General features: G+C 40.3%; 1 protein-coding gene across 1 annotated transcript; it reads left to right on the forward strand.

The window, feature by feature from the left end:
• Positions 1-494: 494 nt before the first annotated feature.
• On the forward strand, positions 495-26,433 carry LOC135479700 (uncharacterized). The gene is made up of 21 exons (XM_064759604.1): positions 495-796; positions 1,486-1,605; positions 2,781-2,882; positions 3,437-3,550; positions 6,835-6,945; positions 7,542-7,652; positions 8,270-8,380; positions 8,763-8,882; positions 13,022-13,147; positions 13,449-13,565; positions 14,135-14,254; positions 14,768-14,887; positions 15,408-15,513; positions 18,488-18,578; positions 18,985-19,130; positions 19,640-19,778; positions 22,338-22,571; positions 23,119-23,313; positions 24,332-24,430; positions 25,611-25,724; positions 26,419-26,433. The coding sequence occupies exons 3-21, from the start codon at positions 2,792-2,794 to the stop codon at positions 26,431-26,433; spliced, it is 2,280 nt and encodes a 759-aa protein (XP_064615674.1). The 5' UTR covers positions 495-796; positions 1,486-1,605; positions 2,781-2,791.
• The last annotated feature ends 23 nt before the right edge of the window (positions 26,434-26,456 follow it).

Raw genomic sequence — 26,456 nt, forward strand, 5'->3', positions numbered from 1 at the left:
CCATGGAATGAAGCAGAATGGCCATGTCTAGTTTTGTAGGCCTATCTAGCATGCATTACCTTCTTATTGTAACCTGTTACTCCACTTTCCTCACTGTCCTTTCCCGAACTCTGTGTCATAATATATTAACTGACACAGTGAGTCACAGTGACAGACTTAGCGAACTTACAGCAGAGTTTTACACCACAGACAACATTCAGTGTGATGTTGCGTCGATGCTGTGGAACAGGGTGTTTTGTTTTTGAGTTGCGAAGTTAAAACATCATCTCTGTGCAGCCATTGTTGTCGTTGTTCTATGCCAAAGTAGTTATGCGTCAGTGGTTTATGTATATATAAGCAAAACTGATGCCAGAATTACGATGCTTTTGCACTTTGCAGTATCCAGCACTACTGGAAAATATAATCCAGGTGATGAATGTTTTTAGAAAACCACCATTATTGTATACTGATAGATGTTAAAATTTACACATTGACTCTCTGCGCCATAGAGAGGTGACTTAACACCACACAGAGCTGAACATCACTGTTTGACGTCCTATCTCCAAAACCCCATATTACATGGGGTCATCTCTCGCTAAGTCTCATACAACTTTATTTGCATCTTTCAGATTAAATGAAACGATTTCTGCATAGTGGGCAAGCATTGAAATTTGACATTTACAAATTGGCTGTGTTTTAGAAACCAACAGTACAGTATCTCGCTGGTACTCTGGCCTGTGGGGTCGACAGATCTCACAACCCACAGATAGAACAGTTAAGGGTGATGAGCCAGGCCCAAGTGAGGTGGAAGGTAAAGGTGAGTTTATCATTATGGGTGTTATGAAAGATGGATAGACAAATTCAGGTTTGTATGCGAATGGCAAGGTATCAATACCTTTGCTATTGCCTCGAAAATGGCAGACATTGTATTCAAAATGTATTGCTCTGAATTAAATATCACCCTGTTGTATTGTTGTACTATTGTGCATTTTCGTCCATTCTTGTGTGGATAAATGGATGTGTGCAAAGAGTGGACAGAAAAATTTGTAGTGCAGAAACCACCTTGTAATGATTAAGAACTCGGCATTTGACCTAAAGTTTTCTCCATCTAAATTATTTCGACAGTTCATGGCTTCCTCTACTATTGTCATACAAGTTCAATTGAGGAGGTACACTTTTATTTATTTATTTATTTTTGTTGGTATAATAATAATAGAATTTTTGAATGACACAGTTTGCTTGATTTTGATTTTTTTGTCCACCTTACATGACAACATATCAGCGTCTGATTGTTTGCACATTTTCCCTGATTCTGAGAGCTCTATTCACCCTAAAAAAAGGCTTGTTTGGCAGACCGCCTTATAGTGCATATAGGGTGATGTCTTACGGGGGAAAAAAGTTTCAGCGACAAACAGTAATATTGGCCTATATTTCAAATGCATTTTTTATGGACAAAGTTTCAATGTTGAACAGACCGGCCATTTACATGTATTTTTTTTTGTTCAGAATCTGGTATTGTGAGAACCACTCCTGATAACTCCAGCATTACAGGACAACAGAATATAAAACCGATACAGAGGACAGTCAGTTCTGGTCAATTAGACCACAGACCCCAAGAAATTATAGGTAAGTCTTTCACTATGTATGATCTGGCAGATGGACAGGGTCGGTCTCCTTTCCGGTATATGTTTGTTCAACATCTATTTTATAAAAGTTGAAATTCAAAGTCAAGACAACTTCTCACCCATAAACCTAGTTCATGTACTTTTTTTCTTGTACATGGACCAACATCTACATATATTGTATATGCCTGTCAGACAGATTTGCTCAGCAGATGCAGAATACACCTATTTCGGCTTACTAGCTGGTAGTCAGAAGAGCCCCAAAATGGCTAATTTTTACACAATGTCATCATGGGATCATTGATTGATATAAAGGTTAGGCCTAGATGACACCACCTCAGTGTTGTAGAACGGCCACTGTGCCATGTGGCTGAATTTTTACTTTGCTCAGTGATCACTTAATGTTGTCTAGGTCATGACCATCTTTGTATGTACTGTCATGTAGCACAGACAGGTGAGGTGGGGTAAAATGTAGGGTGTCAGTTCAAAGGCACAATGTATGTGGCTAGATCGAGCCAAGACAGCTGAACTTCAACATATATGACATATGGATATATACCCGCCCCGATAACATGGTTGGTAGAGCGTTCGCTTCGGGAGTGGTAGATCCAGGGTCAATCCTGGGTCAAGTCACACCTTAAATCTTAAAAGAGGAAGCCGTAACTTCCTCACTTGTAGTTCAGCATGAAGGGGATAGTGCATCGACTGGTTGATCCTTATCAGTATAATGGCTCTGGCGGGGCGGCTTACTTTGGTAAGGCGCTTCAGTGAGGCAGCACTAGATAAAAGAGCAGTGGAAGTCCATCCTGCAACAAGAAGGCACATTACACGCACTGTAAGGATTTCTTCTTCGTCTTATGACTGAAAAATTGTTAAGTAGGACGTTAAACGCCAAGCACTCGCTCACTCCCTCATATGGATATGCACACTGTAATGGTGTAAGACAAGTGACCGTCAACAAAGGGTAGACTGTCCAAAGTGCCCCACAAACGTTGTCAATGGCTGAATGTCACCAGGGTTCCCGACACAGTGACACAGTGGATATGCAGGGGCATACCATAGCGCGCTGAGATTTATTTGATGACAGGATGACCAATTTCATCAAAGGTGTTTGTGTGAAGTGGGGTGATTAAAATGTACAAGTGCTATTAGTGATACACATGCTTTTTTTTGTTGCAGAAACTGGCAGTATGGGATCTCACTGGTACTCTGGCATCTGGGGCCGACAGAACATACAACCCTCAGATAGAACAGTTAAGGCTGGTCAAATAGAAATTGAAGGTGAATTATGAATGATTATGAATGCCTGAAAGCTTTTGTATCCCCAGTGATATCCTTCATATTTTCTCAGGATAGTTGCATTCAAAAAGAGGCAACTATTTAAGCCAACTGTCATTCTGTTTTGGAGAGCTTTTTTTCCATGTGATGATCTATATGTCACATTTGCCAACGTTCGCCAGTAACTTGCCAGTAGTCGGTGGTTTAGGCCACACTGTCTGATTTCCTCTACCCATGAAACTGACCCATGAACGTGAAAACATCAGGAATATGACATTTATAAATAAACAAATAAATAAATCCTTCCGTTTTGTTTTACATTTCAGATATCTCTGTGTCACTTGCAAACAAAATTTAAAGAAAAACTTAAATTTTATGAAAAGGGGTAGAACTTTTTGGGGACAGATACATGTATTTTGTCTGTAAGGGAGGAAAGTACCAAGGTTATAAAGTCCTTTGTATGACCTGGTTGGGGTTTGATTCCCTTCTTTGACAAGATTGCTGTATCCACTGGGCGACCCTAGCAGACCAGTGAGTTTATTGATGTTATGTTCCAGAAACTGGCAGCATGCAAACAGCAGATTTGGCCACCATAGATGGACAGAACTTACACAATACAGGCAAAGTGGTCGATGTTAATCAGAGAGATTCCAGACCAGGAGTGATTAAAGGTATTAAGTTGTAATAGTCTATATGGTGTGATTATAGTCTGGTGCACGGTGTGATTGTAGTCTGGTGCATGGTGTGATTGTAGTCTGGTGCATGGTGTGATTATAGTCTGGTGCATGGTGTGATTGTAGTCTGGTGCATGGTGTGATTGTACTCTGGTGCATGGTGTGATTGTAGTCTGGTGCACGGTGTGATTGTAGCCTGGTGCATGGTGTGATTGTAGCCTGGTGCACGGTGTGATTATAGTCTGGTGCACGGTGTGATTATAGTCTGGTGCATGGTGTGATTGTAGCCTGGTGCACGGTGTGATTATAGTCTGGTGCACGGTGTGATTATAGTCTGGTGCATGGTGTGATTATAGTCTGGTGCATGGTGTGATTATGGCCTGGTGCATGGTGTGATTATGGCCTGGTGCATGGTGTGATTATGGTCTGGTGCATGGTGTGATTATAGTCTGGTGCATGGTGCGGTTATAGTCTGGTGCATGGTGCGATTATAGTCTGGTGCATGGTGTGATTATAGTCTGGTGCATGGTGTGATTATGGCCTGGTGCATGGTGTGATTATAGTCTGGTGCATGGTGTGATTATAGTCTGGTGCATGGTGTGATTATAGTCTGGTGCATGGTGTGATTATAGTTTGGTGCATGGTGTGATTATGGCCTGGTGCATGGTGTGATTATGGCCTGGTGCATGGTGTGATTGTAGTCTGGTGCATGGTGTGATTATAGTCTGGTGCATGGTGTGATTATGGCCTGGTGCATGGTGTGATTATAGTCTGTTGCATGGTGTGATTATAGTCTGGTGCATGGTGTGATTATAGTCTGGTGCATGGTGTGATTATAGTCTGGTGCATGGTGTGATTATAGTTTGGTGCATGGTGTGATTATGGCCTGGTGCATGGTGTGATTATAGTCTGGTGCATGGTGTGATTGTAGTCTGGTGCATGGTGTGATTATAGTCTGGTGCATGGTGTGATTATGGCCTGGTGCATGGTGTGATTATAGTCTGGTGCATGGTGTGATTATGGCCTGGTGCATGGTGTGATTATAGTCTGGTGCATGGTGTGATTATAGTCTGGTGCACGGTGTGATTGTAGTCTGGTGCATGGTGTGATCGTAGTCTGGTGCATGGTGTGATCGTAGTCTGGTGCACGGTGTGATTGTACTCTGGTACACAGTGTGATTGTAGTCTGGAGCATGGTGTGATTATAGCCTGGTGCATGGTGTGATTATAGTCTGGTGCACGGTGTGATTGTAGTCTAGTGCATGGTGTGATTATAGTCTGGTGCACGGTGTGATTGTACTCTGGTGCATGGTGTGATTGTAGTCTGGTGCATGGTGTGATTATAGCCTGGTGCATGGTGTGATTGTAGTCTGGTGCACGGTGTGATTATAGTCTGGTGCATGGTGTGATTATAGTCTGGTGCACGGTGTGATTATAGCCTGGTGCACGGTGTGATTATAGTCTGGTGCATGGTGTGATTATAGTCTGGTGCACGGTGTGATTATAGCCTGGTGCACGGTGTGATTATAGCCTGGTGCATGGTGTGATTATAGTCTGGTGCATGGTGCGGTTATAGTGTGGTGCATGGTGCGGTTATAGTCTGGTGCATGGTGTGATTATAGTCTGGTGCACGGTGTGATGGTAGTCTGGTGCACGGTGTGATTGTAGTCTGGTGCACGGTGTGATTGTAGTCTGGTGCATGGTGTGATTATAGTCTGGTGCATGGTGTGATTATAGTCTGGTGCATGGTGTGATTATAGTCTGGTGCATGGCGTGATTATAGGCTGGTGCATGGTGTTATTATAGCCTGGTGCATGGTGCGGTTGTAGTCTGGTGCATGGTGTGATTGTAGTCTGGTGCATGGTGTGATTATAGTCTGGTGCATGGTGTGATTATAGTCTGGTGCATGGTGCAGTTATAGTCTGGTGCACGGTGTGATTATAGTCTGGTGCATGGTGTGATTATAGTCTGGTGCATGGTGTGATTATAGTCTGGTGCACACTGTGATTGTAGTCTGGTGCATGGTGTGATTGTAGTCTGGCATGGTGCATGGTGTGATTGTAGTCTGGTGCATGATGTGATTGTAGTCTGGTGCATGGTGTGATTGTAGTCTGGTGCAATACTGACTGACCACAAAACTATCACTGTAATAAATTTACTGTCTTTTGTGCTTTCCATCTTTGAAATATGGTAATGTCCCGTAAGATTTTTGCACCAATAACTCAGACTGGAAATTACAACCTGTTACTATGCAACAGAGGAATATTAAGCACATTATTAATTATTGTAATGATATTGCAAACATAGACATTCCAGTGGTGTCATAATTGGATTTTCATGACAATAGTGACCTATTAGAAGGCCTACTGGAAATGGGTTGTAAAGATGGATAAGTGAAAAATGTGAGATAACAGTTTGTGAGATGATGGTATATTAAAAGGCACAAAGAACAGTGACACGTAATGAGTTACACATTCTGTGAAGAATCAAAGTATAAGCATGAACTTGTAATTTAACTCCTGTTTTAGTCCTTTGACATCTTACATGTACATGTAGAGTCTTAAGTATGTTGTTGTCATGTCTGCATTTGAATATTAAAAATGAGAAATGTGAGTCAGTTTTTATACCCTTTGATTAATAGGTCACTTTATATCTTCAAAAGCATTGGGCAAAATTCTGTCCAATTTTCAATGAAAAAGTTTGTCTGTGAGATATCAACATGTTGACCAACTCTTGTAAATATTGTAATATCTTCACATGTACAGGTATACCGAGCCAAATTTAGTGAAACTGACACACCAACTCCTTGGTACATGCTCAAATCCATGAATTAGCATTAGTGTCATTGTCATTTGACGTACATGTACATTCTCAGGTTTGAGTGGACATTTAACTCGTATAGCTTTTGTGAATGTTTTTGTGACCTGCTGAGCCATGAACGTATGAGCCTAGTTAGTTTGGGATCCCATTATAATTAGGCTCTGTCCGGTTTCCCTCCCACCATAATACTGGTTGTCGCCGATGAAGGTGAAAGTACGGCATAAAATAATAAAAAGTATGGTATAAAATAATAAAAGTATGGCATAAAATAATAAAAAGTATGGCATAAAATAATAAAAGTACTGCATAAAATAATAAAAAGTATGGCATAAAATAATAAAAGTACGGCATAAAATAATAAAAAGTACGGCATAAAATAATAATCAAAAAGATAAATAAATCCATTGTAATGATTGTATGGCACAGGGTTCAGATTAACACAGATTGATGTACGTGTTTCAGAAACTGGCGGGGTGAGACCCACGGATCAAATTTTGGTGAAACAGAAATCAGAACCTACGGTGAATGCAGCTAACAGTGCCCGACTTGACCCAAGCCAGAGAGAAACTAAAGGTTGGTTATTGTTATTGATGTCCGGGAAGAGGGATAAAGCTTACCATTCAGAATCCGTTACCATCTCAGCGTCAAACATGTCAAAAGCAGTACAGTGGTCGGCAGGAAGAGTGACATTGCTTTGGCTAGCTCACTAATTCTGATTGGTTTGCACCCACTGTAATCCAGGCTGCTGTCGTACAAGTGAAATATTCTTGATTACCGCGTGAAACACCAGTCAGATGAATAAGTAAATTAATAATTCTGATTGCATCGATGTCTTATTTGCATTTCAGACATCTACATTTACTTTCATAGTTAAAAATTTAAACCTGGTTAAATATTTCATGGCATGGCATTCAGCCAATTGCCATAGCAATTCCCTTTGACATATATTGTAGTTTTTTGAGGCGATCAAAACGTTTTTTCACTGTATGGTGTTTGGGATGTGACCAGAAAATTCATTCATTCTTTCTTCTGTTTATCATCAAATAAAGTATATAGCTTTTGTGGCCTTTTAAGTTTGCTTTAATTTCCTTGTCCAAAATTATAATCTGTTAGAATGTTATTTGGTGGGCAAGAATCAAATTCTCATATTTCCAAATTGACTGTTTTAGGAACTAGCAGGGAATCTCACTGGTACTCTGGCATCTGGGGTAGACAGATCTCACAGCCCACAGATAGGGCAGTCATAAGGGCTGATCAACCGGGCCCTAGTCAGGCAGAAGGTAAAGGTGTGTACGTGTAGATAATGTAGCTTACGTGAGGTGTTTATTGATTTTTTTTTTTTGATTGGTGTTTTATGCCGTACTCAAGAGTATTTCACTTATACGACGGCGGCCAGCATTATGGTGGGTGGAAACCGGGCTGAGCCCGGGGGAAACCCACGACCATCCGCAGGTTGCTGGCAGACCTTCCCACGTACGGCCGGAGAGGAAGGCAGCATGAGCTGGTCTTGAACTCACAGCGACCGCATTGGTGAGAGGCTTCTGGGTCACGCACGCTAACCGACTGAGCCACGGAGGCCCCAGGTGTTTATTGAGGTGTCATGGATAAATAAAGGTTGGTACTGTATGACCACCATTGTCCAGGCAACAGCCAAAGTGAAAGTAGGGCTGCCCCTCAAAATGTACATTTCAGATACCACTGTGTTGTTCTGTTTCACATTTATTACGATATTTTGTAAAATTTAATTTATTCTGGCATAGTTTTGAGATTGGAAAGAAAAACTTGCAGTGCATAAAGTGACTTTTCTCATGATGGTAAACACTTCTAATTTATTCATATGTGATGAAATAAGAACACACAGTGAAGTAAGTTGGCATACGTATGTATTGTGTTTCAGAAACAGGCAGTGTGGGATCCACTCCTGATAACTATGGCATCACAGGAGGACAGACTGTAAGACCAATGGACAGAACAGCCAACAATAACTCAAGGCAGCAAGAAATCAAAGGTTATTAAGTTTTCTATGAAAGATCAGACAGGGAAAGATATTTACTATATTTGGTATTAATAAATGAAGAAAATAAAATTCAGTTTACTGCTCTAAACAAAATGTTATTGTTAACTTACAAAATTAGATGAAGAATTGCCAAATTTGAAATACCTTTCAAAAGTAAAAATGTGCTAAGTAAAATTTCACACTATTTAAAAGTTAACCATTTACAAGCAGTTGTATATGGAGTTCTGAATGGTTAACATGTATGTCAAATATATTCTTGGAAACAACATACAACACTGATCAAATAAATAAATGTCTGAATTAATATGATAATAAATAAATTAAACAAGATTGGAAATAGAACATTATTAACTTGCCATGTATTTTGTTACAGAAACGGTCAGTGTGCGATCTACTCAGAGTAACTCCGGTATCGCGGGCAAGCCACAGTCAGGAGCATCAGATGTTACAGTGGACTCTATTCCACCAGAAACAAGACAGAGAGAAACTAAAGGTTTGGCATTATTACAAGTACCAGGTTGTCCTAAAGGGAGATAAGTCAGGCCAGTTCTGTTCATGCTGACTTGGTTTGACATTTTTTATTTTATACGGTGAATGAAAACTTCACATATACTTCTTGCTTATTTGTGTTCTTATTCTCTGTCTTAGATGTGCAGACATAGAAGCCAGAACTCCAAAGAGTTCACAGTATTTTAATGTCCAGCTGCAAATTTAGCTGTGACAAAGCAGCTGTATAAAGTCGCAGAGTGTTGGGTTGAACGGATGGTCACCTGTCTTGAGGTCAGATTTTTATCTCCTATCTGTTAACATAAGGCCCCTGAGTGCAAACCAAGGCTTTTTGAGGTATCCTTGTAAAATATATAATGCACAAGCATATTTCTTGCAGAATTTGCATATCTCCTGCAGAATTTGCCTATTTCATTTGCCTGAACTTGACCGTTAAAAGCTCTAATTATGTCGTGTAATTGTCAAGTATTTTTAAATGACCATTATTATTGATTGCATTCCACATTCATTTGGTGGAAGACGAGTCACAGGTCTTCAGTGAACCCTATAAAAGTTTTTCAAACATTTAGGTAAAATTTATCAGGCACTACTCTTTGTAGCTTGACACAATTGGTAGAGCGTCTGCTTCGGGACCGGTAGATCCAGGATCAATCCTTGATCGAGTCACACCTAAGACTTTAAAAGAGGAAGTTGTAACTTCCTTGCTTGGTGTTCAGCATGAAGGGGATAGTGCAACGACTGGTTGACCCGTATCAGTATAATGGTTCGGGCAGGGCGGCTGACTTGCCTTTGGCAAGTCGTCTCAGTGAAGCAGTACTAAATAAAAGAGCGGTGGAAATCTGTCCTGCAACAAGGAGGCATATTACACGTACATGCACCCTAATGATTCCTTCGTTGTCATATGACTGAAAAATTGTTGAGTACGACGTTAAACCCCAAGCACTCACTCACTCACTCTTTGTAGCTTGAGCTTTTGAGGGGTGTCCTGTAATTTTGGCACCCCTAAAGGGTATCAGAATGTCTTTGTATTCTTCTATAGTTCAATAAATTAATTAATTCTGTATTTTTTTTTGCCAAATTCCCACATGGAGTGTGTTTTGAAAAAACTTAAGTTGAACACTGCATAGGTATAGTATTATTTTGTTTAAAGGGTGTCTTGAAGTAGAATGTTGTAATAAAGTAAAGATGTCACATGTGGAGATCTCAGTTGTAAGATCAGCTTTTGAACCATTGAAGGACAACTGGTTTTGCTCAGGATCAGATGTTTAATTGGCTGACTCATCGTGACATACTGGACCATTCACCAATGAGGTTGTTGTTTTGGCAGTGGGTGTAGGTGCTATGGTCACTCCCGTTTCCTCCACCCGTAAACCTGACTGCTGTCATCTACGTCAAAAACTCCTGAACAGGAGTAACTCCGATTAGTTAATCAAATTAGGAGGTACATGGTAGAATAATCAATTGCGTGCAGTGAAATGTTAGTCATTTCTTGCTGAAAAGAATCGAAATATGTCATTATAATGAAAATACAGTAAAACTTGCCAACACCGACATCTTGGAAAACTGACATCTTGTCTGTACTGATCATGACCCTTGGTCCGCCTTTATCTCCATTTACAACCCATGTTATTTTTATTGAATAACCTGACATTTTTCTGTCATTTATACCAATTTTACCACAATTTCCAATCCCCATTGTATCTAGTGCATGTTAAACCACCTTGTCATGCTTGTGTAATCCAACACAGCATTCTGCTGGCCAACTCCCGCCAATCCCTTTATCACCACTGGGGAAAGAAGAGGTCAGAGAAGGGAGATAATTCTCTCAGTGATCATTTTCTCTAATTAATGAAGACATTTACTAGACTTGATTTTGATCGTTACACTTCTCTTGGTGATGATCATGTGCTGAGATGTTATTGAACAATTTAGGATATCAAACAGTGCATAATAGTCGCTCTCTGTCATTTTGTCTCCCAATTTTCGTGGAATCAGTCATGGCTGATCAACCTGCTAAGAGTAAGAGACATAGTGTGGAAATGTCCGACTGATAAAGCTCAACTCATTTACTAGACAATTTCTGTGTTGGATGAACTACGGACCTTCAAGAATCTGTGTATATATGTATATATATATATTCATTCCAGGAGAATGATTTGCTAGTTAAAGCTAGTGAAGTGTACGATGGATGAAAACTCAGTGACTAATATAACCTCATATTTGTACTTAAACCATTAATGCATTTCGTCTCTTTTGAGACTTTTCAATATGGTACAGTTAATAGTCACAAAGAACATATACAGACATGCAAACAGTTCTGTAGTTTAGCAACTCTTAGTTGTTGGCTGGTAAATGAACATAGAAATAAGCTTACAGGGATTTAGGTTTGTATACAAATAGAGCTTAATGAAACAAAACGAACAACAGTAATATTCTCACAATGAAATCTAGCTGTTTAACTTCGACCTGGAATTTCCGAATGAAAATCTGTTCCATATGAACACATTTTGTATTATCATCCGGAAAGAATTTAAAAAGGGTAATATTGAAAATTTAATCATAATATTTTGGGTACATGTTTGGGTACGTGTTTACTGACTTTAAAATGTCATAAAGAGACAGTGTTGATTTGTTGTCACTGGAGCCAGGTTCTGTTGTGCAGATAATCCCCAGTTTCTCCTATATAATTCTTTTTACATTCATTACAGACTAGGACAGAAATCAAATTCTTGGAGTTACAATTCATACCTAGATTTATGATAAAGGGCCAGCTTTTCAGCATTTCTCAGCTGAAATTTGGACTCGGCTATCACATGATTACAACATTTACATCGTTTTGTTGACAGAAAAAGTCTCTGTAGAGTTTGAACTGAATTTGGCCTTGGTTAACAGTTGTTTCAAGTTCTTAGCTTGTCTGTTTGCTTTTAGAAATTTTGTTCCCTCAAATGCAGTACAAAGTCATTCATTGGACTGTAAGAAAATTTGTTTGATTTGGATGGCAGCATATGCGTTGTCGTTGTTGGGGCTAAAAGTAGATATAAAGCTCAAAGGATTAGAGTCAGGCGTTAGGGTGTTTGTAATAGAGCGTGCCTTTTCAGTGCCACCATCAATAAGTTTCACAGGGTAACCCCTATATAGTAGAAAAGTCTTGCGTCTTATATCACATAGGGACTGTCCACAACAATGGTACATATCCGTCTTGCAAAATTGTACGGTGCTTGGGTTTTAGTGTGCCTTGGATGACATGATTTGAATGATACTGTTTGGTATCTGTTGGTTGTGGTATATGTCAGTTATTATTTTATCATCTAAAGTCAAGAAAGGGCAATTCATGTTCACTGGTTTCCATGGTAAATTGTATATTGTCATCAAGATCATTTAACATTTGGTCAAAGGATTTTACATCGCCAAGTTTACTGTTCCAAGTGTTGAAGAAGTCAGCTAAATACTGTTTGAATGACTGTTTCACAGAATTTGAAGTTTCAACACTGAAGTTTTGTTCTCAATTTTTGTATAATTTGTTTCTAAATATCTCAACACTGATGTGGCATGGGGAGGGACAAACTTGGTTCCCATAGAAGTTTCTAGTGTTTGGATGTAATTTTTGTTCCCAAACTGAAAGCATTCTTTTGTACAGAAAAGAATAAAGTCAGAAGAGAAGAATTCACTATTTGAATTTGGGTTGTTTGATAATCAGTATTTTAAAACTTCTGTACCTAAGTCATGTAATATTGTGCTGTATAAGTTTTTAATGTCAAAACTGCAGGAGAAATCTCGCGGTTCAAGGTTCTCAACAACATGTTTTAAAAAATCAAGATCGTCTCTGACGTAAAAAGGTACATGATTAATAAATGATTTTAGTAAAATATCAAGAAATTCGCTGAGTTTACTCGAAGGACTCTTTTAGTGCTGCTACATGCAAACTCGCCATTTTTTTTTCCTTTTTTTTAATTTCAAAACCACTATTTAAAGAAATAAAATTTGATATAAATGAAGCTTGATTCACCTTGGTTATGACATCTGTACAACCTGTATGACGAAGTAACTGAAACAAGGGCATGGTCGGTTTACACAAGTTTAACTGTACATTCGTTTTTTTTTATATTTTTTGTTTTTTGATTTAAGAAACTGCCACTATGGGAGCATCCTGGTACTCAGCCATCTGGAGCAGACAGAATGTACATACTGTAGAAACCACAGATAGAACAGTTAAGGCAGCTCAACCAGGCCCAAGCCAGGCAGAAGTTACAGGTGGGTTTTGAGGGTTACCTACGTTAATATTAAAGGTCTATAGGGATGTTGTTTTCTTTCTCAGTTTGAAGTAACATTTACTGTGCTATAGCAGAAATATACATAAGACAATTGCATTTAGAGGTCTGGTGCTTCTAAAATCTGTTATATTTGGCTTTCGGGTTCTGATACTTGCATGTACTTCTCCCTAATGTTATCCTGTTTTATGAAAAATGGATTTATTGTACGTGCAATTTTGTCAATGGCGAGTTTTTGGAAAGTAATCCAAAAATAACGGCATGTGGCTGTTATTTTGTTGCAGAAACTGGCAGTGTGGGATACAGTCGTAACAGTGTTAGTGCCTCTGGAGGACAGAACTTACAACCAACGGATAGAAAAAACAGTGATCAACCGAACCCAAACCAGAGTGAAATTAGCGGTGGGTATTTGATTGTGGATGTTCTGGAGTATTATTGTGGTTCAGACTGTTGTGTTATATCTTACACAATTTCATTCACCATATACCAGGTGACTGCAAAACAGAGAAACATTAGGGTTGAATTGAAAGCCACAGATTTGATAGAATATAGCACATATGCCTGTCTGTTAAATATTATAGTTTTTTTCGAATTCTGCTTGACATTTTATGAGAGATTGTCACATTCATTCCTTGTGCTTGGAGTGAAGTCTTCTATACAAGAAGTGCCATTTGTTGCGAATTACTGTGCCATGGGATTTAATATTTAACGCAGACAAGAATAAAAATATAATAGTTTTCAGGTGGCTGGCTTTAAGTCAGGAGGTTGGTCAGCTACGTGCTGAAGGTCAGTGGTTTTTTTCTGGGCACTCCTGTTCCCCCTATTGATAAAACTGACCACTGTCATATAAGCGAAAATTCTTGAGCATGGTGCAAACAAACGAGAAAAAAAAAAACAAAAAAAAAAAAACACAACAAATGAAATACATGTGTATAAAATGGATTTTAATTTGACATCTGTTTCTTTTCAGAAACTGTTAGTGGAGGGTCGACTAACTTTGATGCAGACAACTCTGGAGGACAGAACTTAAAAACGCCGGAGAAAAGAGTTAAGTTTGATCAACTGGAGCCAAGCAAGGGTGAAACTAAACGTGAGTTTTTGTGGTGAACAATATGAAAGGAGGATGAGACTGTGGTGTTCCCACGAAGTTACATCCTTCATGCGTTTTCCAGAACAAATATAAAGTTAAAGGTGGAGAAAACATAAAAATGACATCAAGTTCAGATGAAAGTGTGCGAAAAGTTATTCGTAGACTTTCTGCTTTCTTTGTTTTTTATGGCCATACTTTGAGTTAATTTTTTGGCTAATTTGATGTGTACTTGACAGAAACTTGTATCAATTTTTCATTTGTAATTAACACTTTAGTTAAATTCCTCACATATTTTTTAAGGAAGGAAGGTAGATAATTTCCATACAGATTATATCTGGAACTGTTGTTTTCTGAAACGCCTTTATTGTATAGATACACAGAACATGTGAAATCTCAGGATTAGACAATATATGAGAGACTCCTGGGTCATTACGCTGTGCTAGTGCGCTAACCAACTGAGCCACGGAGGCCCCCAACAACATTTTTAAAGTTGTCATTAAAATTTTGTTTCAGAAACAGGTTGTCTGGGAACAGCTCCCTGGTACTCTTGTATTCTGAGCCGACAGAACTTACAGTTGATTGACAGAACAGTGAAGGCTGGTGAAGAAGACCCTGCCCAGGAGGAAATTAAAGGTAAGTTTGGATTGTGGGTAATGCAGAATGTCATAAATATGGATGTGAAGCCGGGGACACTGTAGTCGCATTTATTGGCTTGTAAGGACGAACTTTTCCATCAGCGAAATATACTCATGATATTCGCAGCGTAGTTCCAGACACATTGGGGGTATTTTTCCATTAGTCTTGGTCAAGTCATGTCTTGTGACCTAGATATAGCAGATCATGTGACAAAAAAAAGGCCAACACAATTCTACTCGATCATCTCGATCACTGAATTTACTGGAGCGGAAACACGTTACACGAACAGAGTGTAATTGCAGGCCTGTTTTTTCTCTAGCATCTGACATGTTTGATAAAACAAGCAACTTTTGGAGCAGAGAAGATCGCCTGTAAAATACGCTGTCGTTGACACGGACACACCAGGCAGATTTTGTCTGGTGTGTCCATGAGTTGAGGCTGTTACAGTGATGTTTTTGAAACATATTCCATGGGTTGTATAGTGATTCTGTGCTATTTTTTGCTGTTGCTTTTCTAGAAATCACAAAAAAGCATTGGGTGAATGCTAAGTCAAGAACGAAGTGTTCTCGTAAACAGTGTCGGAAAAGATTCAGCTTTGTGGAGAAGCCTCACCACTGCAGAAGGTCAGTTCAATTCCAGTTTAATTTTTGGTTTAAGTATTGTTTTTATTGAAGTGTAAAGTCTTATTCAAAATTCATTAAGACAGGAAAACTCAGAAATGATGTGATTATGTGCCTCTGAATGTGCATTTTTGCATATGAAAATTTACGTGACGTAAAATAAATTGTATACTGGGATTGTATCCCAGCTCTCCTGTATTGCCTATATTCATACAGGAAATATGGTGGTTTTTTTCTCCATTGTCTATGGCACCTTGTTAATTACATTCTTGTCCATGTATACCCCATTGTCTAGCTATCAACCATGTCAGTTATGTTCTTTGTTGTTTGTTTCCAGTTGTCTGTTACCCAGTGTCCATTGCATTCTTTGTTGTTCATTCTCCCTTTGTCTAGCACACTTCACCCTGTCTTAACGGCATTCTTTGTCATTTATTTTCCATTGTCTATTATCTCATGTATCATCTCTTGTTGAATCTCCATTTTGTAACCTGTATTCTTTGTTGGTTATTCTCCATTATCTGTCGTCCTATGTCCATTCCATTCTTTGTTATTCTCCACTGTCTGTCCTCCAATGTCCATGCATTCTTTGTTTTTCATTCTCCTCTTGTATACCATCCCATGTCCATTCCATTCTTTCTTTGTTATTCGCCACTGTCTATCTGCCCATGTAAGTACATTCTTTGTTTTTCATTCTCCTCTTGTCTTTTATTCCATGCCCATTCCATTCTTTCTTTATTCTCATCTGTCTTCACATGTATGTCCATTCCATTCTTTATTATTCTCCACTGTCTGTCCTCCAATGTCCATGCATTCTTTGTTTTTCATTCTCCTCTTGTATACCATCCCATGTCCATTCCATTCTTTCTTTGTTATTCGCCACTGTCTATCTGCCCATGTAAGTACATTCTTTGTTTTTCATTCTCCTCTTGTCTTTTATTCCATGCCCATTCCATTCTTTCTTTATTCTCATCTGTCTTCACATGTATGTCCATTCCATTCTTTATTATTCTCCACTGTCTGTCCTCCAATGTCCATGCATTCTTTGTTTTTCATTCTCCTCTTGTATACCATCCCATGTCCATTCCATTCTTTCTTTGTTATTCGCCACTGTCTATCTGCCCATGTAAGTACATTCTTTGTTTTTCATTCTCCTCTTGTCTTTTATTCCATGCCCATTCCATTTTTTCTTTATTCTCATCTGTCTTCACATGTATGTCCATTCCACCCTTTGTTTTTTATTCTCCACTGTCTGTCCTTCCATGTCTGTGCATTCTTTGTTTGTTATTCTCCTCTTGTCTACCATCCCATGTCCATTCCATTCTTTCTTTGTTATTCTCCACTGTCTATCCCCCCATGTCCGTGCATTCTTTGTTTTTCATTCTCCTCTTGTCTACCATCCATTCTTTCTTTGTTATTCTCCACTGTCTATCCCTCCCATGTCCATGCATTCTTTGTTTGTTATTCTCCTCTTGTCTACCATCCATTCTTTCTTTGTTATTCTCATCTGTCTTCACATGTATGTCCATTCCATTCTTTGTTTTTTATTCTCCTCTTGTCTACCATCCATTCTTTCTTTGTTATTCTCATCTGTCTTCACATGTATGTCCATTCCATTCTTTGTTTTTTATTCTCCTCTTGTCTACCATCCATTCTTTGTTTTTTATTCTCCTCTTGTCTACCATCCATTCTTTCTTTGTTATTCTCATCTGTCTTCACATGTATGTCCATTCCATTCTTTGTTTTTTATTCTCCTCTTGTCTACCATCCATTCTTTCTTTGTTATTCTCATCTGTCTTCACATGTATGTCCATTCCATTCTTTGTTTTTTATTCTCCTCTTGTCTACCATCCATTCTTTCTTTGTTATTCTCATCTGTCTTCACATGTATGTCCATTCCATCCTTTGTTTTTTATTCTCCACTGTCTTTCCTTCCATGTCCGTGCATTCTTTGTTTTTTATTCTCCTCTTGTCTACCGTCCATTCTTTCTTTGTTATTCCCTAGTGCCTATCCTTTCGTGTTAATTGCAGTCTTTGTCCTTTGTTATTAATTGTTTATCTTCTTATGTCCTTTGCATTCTTTGTTGTTTATTACGCATTGTCCATTACCCAGTGTCAGTTGCATTTTCAGTTGTTTATTATCCATTGCCTGTCACACTATTTCAGTCACATTCTTGCCTGTGAATACTCTGTTGTCTAGCCATCAGCTGTTCCTGATGAGTAAGTAGGATCAGTTAGCAGTGTAGGTCAGGACAGAACAAGTTGAAAGCCCATGAATAAGGATCTGTTTGTGGGTTAGAAAGTTTTATGAAGCTGCCATAAAGCATCTACAAAATAAGCTACCTTTGGTCTGCAAGGATCTGAAGGATGCCAGGATGCCTGAAAGATGATACAGTAGTTTCCTCCAGGCTTCAACTTTGTGTGGTGCAGTAGTTTCCCCCAGGCTTCAACTTTGTGTGATGCAGTAGTTTCCTCCAGGCTTCAACTTTGTGTGGTGCAGTAGTTTTCTCCAGGCTTCAACTTTGTGTGGTGCAGTAGTTTTCTCCAGGCTTCAACTTTGTGTGATGCAGTAGTTTCCTCCAGCTTCAACTTCGAGTGGTGCTGTAGTTTCCTCCAGCTTCAACTTTGTGTGGTGCAATAGTTTCTTCCAGGCTTGGACTTTGTGTGGTGCAGTAGTTTCCTCCAGCTTCAACTTTGTGTGGTGCAGTAGTTTCCTTCAGGCTTTGACTTTGTGTGGTGCAGTAGTTTCCTCCAGGCTTTGACTTTGTGTGGTGCAGTAGTTTCCTCCAGGCTTGGACTTTGTGTGGTGCAGTAGTTTCCTCAATGTTTGACCGACTTGACCGACACAATATAGAGCTAACTGAGGAATAGTATGTAAAACACAGATGAAACAATACAGCCTAGGAAAGTAAAAAAAAAAAAGTTGCGGGGGGGCCTAGAGATGGAGAAAATCAGTATATATTTGTGTGTATTTTTGTAGGTGTGGTGAGGTGTTCTGTGTGACCTGTGTACAGTGGAGGAGAAAGCTCAATACCCTGGCTAAACCAGATCCTGATGGTAAAGAATGCCGGGTGAGAATGGAGTTTTTCTCTTAGGTGTGGGTAGCTAAAGAATAAAGATGGAGTGGAAGGGAGGGGGAGAGATTGAATGAATGGTTGTGCATGTAGATGAATGGCACTTTGGTAGTATTGCAGCCTTGTTGTGGTGAGGTGGTGTAGGTAAAGAAACATGTAATATTTGGTAAATACTAGTATAATGAATTGGGAAAAATGTATACCAAATTCCTTGCTTTCAGCGACAGCTGTTAGCTCTTGTATTTCATGATCCAATATATTTTGTGGATGTCTTTCAAATATCTTTCTATTAGTTATGTAGTTGGAATTTTTTATTATTTTTCTTTAATTGCGGAAATCTCGGTCTTCTTTTTGAGTTTCGTCCTTGTGTGAATAAGTCCTTTCGCTTCCTTGTTGTGCACAGGTTTGCCAGGCCTGCTTTGAGGTAGAACCTCAGGAAATTGGCTGTACGAGGGATCACAGGGTGGAGTTCCGGGAGGCCAAACTGACGTCTGAGGCTTACCAGAGCGCAAAGGCCGAGAGGCAGATGCATAGGGGCTGGAGAAACAGGTAAATACATTGAACTGGGTGACCATTTGTTAAAACTTAATCATATCTAGGTTGAGCTCCACTTCTAACAGTAATGATGAAGTTTGGCCACACATTTTTGATCAGCAGTTTTGGAACATTCAATACTTTCATAAAGATCTGATTTTAATTTTGGTTTTTTAACCATTAAAGGGTTACTGATGCAGTTTTTAGAATACCTCGAGAACATTATTTATTTTATAAAAAAATAGCAGAATGAGTAATAAGTTTATTTCAGTCTCGAAATGTAACTTTTGCCACTCCCATGGTGGTATGTGTAGACCTAATATATAGCGCTTACGACCTAACAAGCTCTATGGTCAGACTGGAGACATAAGATAACTTAATACATCTATGGGCTGAGACTTGACTATGATGGAAGGATGTTCAAGTTATTATCCTATTTCAAAGCTTCATCGGGGCCTCCGTGGCTCAGTCGGTTAGTATACTGTGTAGTATTCCTTTAAGATTCAGTGTTTCTTTTCCCATAGGTTTGAGTTGGATATGGAATGTGCCCGGCTGGTGAAAGGCTTTGGTGAGGAACTTCAGCGCTGGGACATTGCCAAGGCCCTTGTTGAGATGAAAAAAATGATGGTAGTACCCTACTGGCAAAGGGGAGCTAACTGGCTGGTAATTTACTTCCACTTTCATTTTCAGTCGTGTCTTACCATGCACCCTACTAAAGATAAACAAGTGTAAGGTGTGGTGCTAATCTTGCAAATCTTGCAAATCATCATTGTGTCCCATATTATCTAGTGTACACTGATTTCTGGTTTTCTAAATAAGACGAGATGTCTATTTATAGTAACATAAAACAGCTTATGTTCAGAAATAAGCGTTAAGGGAATTCCCTGACATAATTGTTTTGAAGCGATGCCATGCAGTCATATACATGTTATAACGAGTTTAAAGTTTTTACAAAGCACCTGTTGGACAGGATGGTGGTATGTATCTTGATATCTCACACTACTACCTGATTAACTTCTGTGGTTCTACAACGGAATTAAGGTTTAGTTAGATTTGAATAAAGTTTGCTTATAATTAAGCGGAAACACTGATGTCGCCAGTCTATCCTAGCCAATCACATGACGTCCGTTATTCGCCAGTATTGTTACACGTGTACACGTATGTAATTGGTTCATATGGGTTGGTGACAGCACTGTTTCCACATAAGCACCCATGGTCTCCTTTACTCATTGTCTTTATCCGAAATAAAGAGCCATGTCTTTAGGTAAGCTTTAAACACTCAACTCAGCAAACACATATGTGTACATGTACAAGTATATAAAGGAAAACCACTATTATATGCCTTCATATTTCTTTTATAGTAAAAATTTGGGTTGTCTGAAAGTTAGGAAAAGTTTTGTGGCAATACTGTTTCGGACAGCTGACATATTGTTTTGGCTCTTATGCTGTACATGCATATATACTGTACACGTAAGCTTTAATTTATACCCATTTGCTGGTTGCTTGTCAATTATGTGCTGGTGTAGCTGCTTGTTATGTCCCTTGCCAGTGATCTGCAGATTTAGCCGCTGGTTATGTCCCTTGCCAGTGATGTGCAGATGTAGCCGCTGGTTATGTCCCTTGCCAGTGATGTGCAGATGTAGCCGCTGGCTATGTCCCTTGCCAGAGATCTGCAGATGTAGCCGCTGGCTATGTCCCTTGCCAGTGATCTGCAGATGTAGCCGCTGGCTATGTCCCTTGCCAGTGATCTGCAGATGTAGCCGCTGGTTATGTCCCTTGCCAGTGATCTGCAGATGTAGCCGCTGGCTATGTCCCTTGCCAGTGATCTGCAGATGTAGCTGCTGGTTATGTCCCTTGCCAGTGATCTGCCGATGTAGCCGCTGGCTATGTCCCTTGCCAGTGATCTGCAGATTTAGCCGCTGGTTATGTCCCTTGCCAGTGATGTGCAGATGTAGCCGCTGGTTATGTCCCTTGCCAGTGATCTGCAGATGTAGCCGTTGGTTATGTCCCTTGCCAGTGATCTGCAGATGTAGCCGCTGGTTATGTCCCTTGCCAGTGATCTGCAGATGTAGCCGCTGGTTATGTCCCTTGCCAGTGATCTGCAGATGTAGCCGCTGGCTATGTCCCTTGCCAATGATCTGCAGATGTAGCCGCTGGTTATGTCCGTTGCCAGTGATCTGCAGATGTAGCTGCTGGCTATGTCCCTTGCCAGTGATCTGCAGATGTAGCCGCTGGCTATGTCTCTTGCCACTGATCTGCAGATGTAGCCGCTGGTTATGTCCCTTGCCAATGATCTGCAGATGTAGCCGCTGGTTATGTCCCTTGCCAATGATCTGCAGATGTAGCCGCTGGTTATGTCCCTTGCCAGTGATCTACAGATGTAGCCGCTGGTTATGTCCCTTGCCAGTGATCTGCAGATGTAGCCGCTGGCTATGTTCCTTGCCAGTGATCTGCAGATTTAGCCGCTGGTTATGTCCCTTGCCAGTGATCTGCAGATGTGGCCGCTGGCTATGTCCCTTGCCACTGATCTGCAGATGTAGCTGCTGGCTATGTCCCTTGCCAGTGATCTGCAGATGTAGCCGCTGGCTATGTCCCTTGCCAGTGATCTGCAGATGTAGCCGTTGGTTATGTCCCTTGCCAGTGATCTGCAGATGTAGCCGCTGGTTATGTCCCTTGCCAGTGATCTGCAGATGTAGCCGCTGGTTATGTCCCTTGCCAGTGATCTGCAGATGTAGCCGCTGGCTATGTCCCTTGCCAATGATCTGCAGATGTAGCCGCTGGTTATGTCCGTTGCCAGTGATCTACAGATGTAGCCGCTGGTTATGTCCCTTGCCAGTGATCTGCAGATGTAGCCGCTGGCTATGTTCCTTGCCAGTGATCTGCAGATTTAGCCGCTGGTTATGTCCCTTGCCAGTGATCTGCAGATGTGGCCGCTGGCTATGTCCCTTGCCACTGATCTGCAGATGTAGCTGCTGGCTATGTCCCTTGCCAGTGATCTGCAGATGTAGCCGCTGGCTATGTCCCTTGCCAGTGATCTGCAGATGTAGCCGTTGGTTATGTCCCTTGCCAGTGATCTGCAGATGTAGCCGCTGGTTATGTCCCTTGCCAGTGATCTACAGATGTAGCCGCTGGTTAAATGAGCATAATGTTTATATGTGTGCATGAGACAGTTGTAATTATCAGTCAACTTTTTATACAGAACAGATTTTGCATTTCCTTCAGCAAGAAGCCACGCGCACAACCTGCGGGTCCTGTGAGACACCATTCAACCTGCTGTTCAACAAGAAGAGTCACTGTCGAGTTTGTGCCACGGCCGTTTGTTTTAACTGTTCATCAAGACGACTCATTGTTTATGTGCCTAACAGTGAAGTGTCCGGAGAAAGGCGGCCGTGGAATTGGCTGACATTAACCCAGGAGTACAGGGAACCCCGTCTGGCTGTTATAGAAATAGTTGGAGTAAGAATACAAACTTCTACTCTGCTAGTTATTATGCACCTGTACATGTATGTGTAAGGGTAGAGGGAGGTGCACACTTTCCAACATGCCTGATAGTTTGTCAGACCCCTCGTCTGGAATACCTTCATTTAAGAATCCATTCACCTGGTCGTCAGTTCTTCAAAATCAGTCATACTCAAATTTACTTCAATCAAGCATATTCTTGGATGAATCAATGTAGATAGATAACATTATATTTTGGTGAAGCCCAACCTGACCAGTTTGTTGCAAAAAGGTACAAAAAATCATATTTAAAGTTGCTCTTTCATGTGCATAAAGTTTTAGGAATTAGACTGATCATTATACTTGTCATTGCTTATGCAGTTATTGGCTTATTTTGGGGTTGTTGATTATTGTATTTTGTTAACATGTTCATTTTTGGCAAAGTTGTTGTCATCGACTGCTCATAACATATATCTGTTCCTAAGCAGCCAATAAGACTTCACAATGTAGCTCTCTCTGCCTGGAATCACCACTGACTTGTAACCTGTGTTTTCTGTCCACCCAGTGCCCTGAAGAAGAGCCGGAGATTTGTCTCTACCTCAGAGTCTGTGACAGGTGTTTACAGGCCTTGACAGAAATCCAGGTGCGAGACCATGGCATCTCACTGACCGTTCCAGAGGAGGACTTTTTGTCCAGATTGACCAGTCTGTGGGAGGAGTTCAGCCTAATACAAGAGAGCATTGATGACCGCCTGCACAAGGTCTGTACTACTCTCTATATGGATCACTGGCCAGTTTGCCAGTTACGAGAATAGAATTGAAGGTGATTGGCCCATTTGTGTTCGGCAGCATATAAAGGGATTTGGTATTACGCAAATTTATGTTGCGATGCAATAAAATTTTTGGCTGTTAAGTATAGGGGACAAAAGAAACTTGGAGCCTTCGTGGCTCAGTTGGTTAGCACGCTAGCGCAGCGTAATGACCCAGGAGTCTCTCACCAATGTGGTCGCTGTGAGTTCAAGTCCAGCTCATGCTGGCTTCCTCTCTGGCTGTACGTGGGAAGGTCTGCCTGCAACTTGCGGATGGTCATGGGTTTCCCCTGGGCTCTACCCGGTTTCCTCCCACCATAATGCTGGCCGCTGCCGTATAAGTGAAATATTCTTGAGTACGGTGTAAAACATCAATCAAGTAAAATAAATCAAAAGAAACTCTGCATTTAAACACAAAAGTTCAAACCTAGTAACATTCTCTTCTTTAATGGCTGAAATCCTTTATCGTGTTTAATAATAATTTTAAGTGCTGTGGATTACAAATGGCAATATGTCTGTCAAGCTCCTGTAATTACTTCATAACTTCACTCCATCGAAGCGCTCTTCCAGGCTGAGAAATCTACTTAAGGTCCAGTTAGACTCCGAGTCCTTGTCAGGTGCAGATGTAGCATTTTTGTTTGTCAGGTACCGGGCAGGCTAGAATGGGTTTAATTTGAAATGGCCCAATTTCATCCACCTACAACCCTGAACACTGCCATTTAACCAAAATATGCATTGCCTGTACTTTGTGTTCAGCATAAAATTTGATTAGTGTTTTATGCCGTACTATTTCTCATATACGACGACTGTTCAGCATAAAACACCAATCAAGAAAATTACATGAACTAAATTATCGCCACACAAATTCATTTACTTTGTATCAGTACAAACTGTAAATCTCAAGATGGTTGAGCATTTTGTCTTGTTTTGTAATCTTAATTGTCGTACTTAATTATTTGTGTTTTGTCAGTTCTCCTCTACCATAGATTTACTAGAAGACAGCGGTACCATTAATGCCAGTGGGGATGCCAATAGTCAGGACATTACGAGGAAGGTGGCTAACCTAGAGGTAAGTTATCTACCCCTCTTCCCCTTCACCTTCCACTCCTCGCCCCCACCCCGCTCTCCCAGCCTCACCTGCACAGACCTGTACTCACAGTGATTGACAAGGTACAGACGTAGCATATTCCCCACCCTGGGTGTCGGCATTAGGATTATCGTCCAATATCACTGAAAGGTACTTGTATAGTAAAGTAAATGTTAGGGGTGGCACCTTAAAAAGTACTATGTTTGGCACACATGTAAAGCAGAATAACATCAGCAGGGGTGGGAGGGGGGTGGAGGGGAGGTGGGTGCACCATCGTTGATGTGCTGTGTGCATATTAATTATCGTAAATTACAAGCTTCATGACTTTGTGTATTGGTTTAGTGGGATCAGTTTTGAGGCAAATGTTAGAGGTGGTATCTGAAAAAGTAGTGCATGTATTGAGGTGAAGTTTTCCATATGTATAGAGCACAATGACACGAGGGGGATGCGCTGTTTGCATATTAATTTATACCGTAAATTAAGCAAATTCATGAAATAATGTATTAGGCTGAAGTTTTAAATTGATTTTTTTTTTTTTTTTTTTTTTGGATTGGTGTTTTACACCGTACTCAAGAATATTTCACTTATACGGCGGCAGCCAGCATTATGGTGGGAGGAGCCCAGGGGAAACCCACGACCATCCGCAGGTTGCAGGCAGACCTTCCCACGTACGGCCGGAGAGGAAGGCAGCATGAGCTGGTTTTGAACTCACAGCGACCGCATTGGTGAGAGGCTTCTGGGTCATTACGCTGCGCTAACCGACTGAGAGTTTTAAATTGATGTGTCTATTACAAGCAAGCTCTTTGGTAGCCTAGCTTGTTCCAGTTCTAAGCTATCGGTTTCAGATAACATTTATATGTCTATTTATTTCTCATGCACGTATTTGAATGGTGTATAGTGGTGTACTGAAGAATGATTCACGTGTTTGATCATAGTCAAGTGCCAGCTTCAGTATGAAACCACTGTCCTTTGCCAAACCACCTGACAAAACTTCAGGCTTAAGGCGGCTTGAGGACCTCTGAGAGCTGGATTCCTGCCTGTGCTCACAATGACTGACATTGGCCATATGAGACACATGTTAATTAACTTGTTTATATTTGTTAATTATACTTGTTCATATATATACCTTAACATATATTTTCCACGTTTTCTTTATTTTCAGAATGACCTCACAAATTTCTTCACAGAATACAGTGTGAAAGTGGAGCAACTTAAGAAGTTCCGACGCGCCCCAAGCTCTCCAGCTCAGGCTAAACTTCTACAAAACTTTATCAAGGTAAGAAATATGTCTCTAGTTGCTCCATAGAAAGTTTGTGCTCAATTGCTTTGACGACTAAATAGTTTATTAGCCCAAGAAAACTGCGTCAGTTTACCGACAGGTTAGGATAACCCATACATGATCATTGTGACTCAGTCAGTGATGAAGGTTAAATTTTTCTTTTTTATGTACATTAAAATGTGTAAGTTTTTGGATTTACAGAACATAGCCCAAATCTCAATTGTAAGAAAATGACAGCTTCCCAGTTTCAGCCAAAGGTATTGAAAAATATGTCTAATATGTCCAGTCATAATGTGACGAGTCTAGATTGCAAAGGCCATTTTTTGTCTTGAGTTGTTCAGATAAGGTCAGAAAGATTCTTCATAATATCTGGCTTTGAATGAGTGATTGATTTATTTATTTGATTTGTATTTTACGCCGTACTCAAGAATATTTCACTTATTCAACGGCAGCCAGCATTATGGTGGAATGAAACCAGGCAGAGCCCAGGGGAAACCCACGACCATCTGCAGGTTGTTGGCAGACCTTCCCACTTACAGCTGAGTAGGAAGCTAGCATGAGCTGGTGACTGCATTGGTGAAAGGGTCCTGGGTCATTGCGTCGCGCTGGCACGCTAACCTTGAATAAGATAAGATACTCTTAAGATAAGAGTCTTACCCACAGATAAGAGTGATGCTATTCGGATTTTCAGACTAAATATGACTGAACGCCTGTAATGATGACATTTTG

This window comes from Liolophura sinensis, chromosome 12 (assembly GCF_032854445.1).
Source record: "Liolophura sinensis isolate JHLJ2023 chromosome 12, CUHK_Ljap_v2, whole genome shotgun sequence".
In the NCBI taxonomy this organism is placed as follows: Eukaryota; Metazoa; Mollusca; class Polyplacophora; order Chitonida; family Chitonidae; genus Liolophura; species Liolophura sinensis.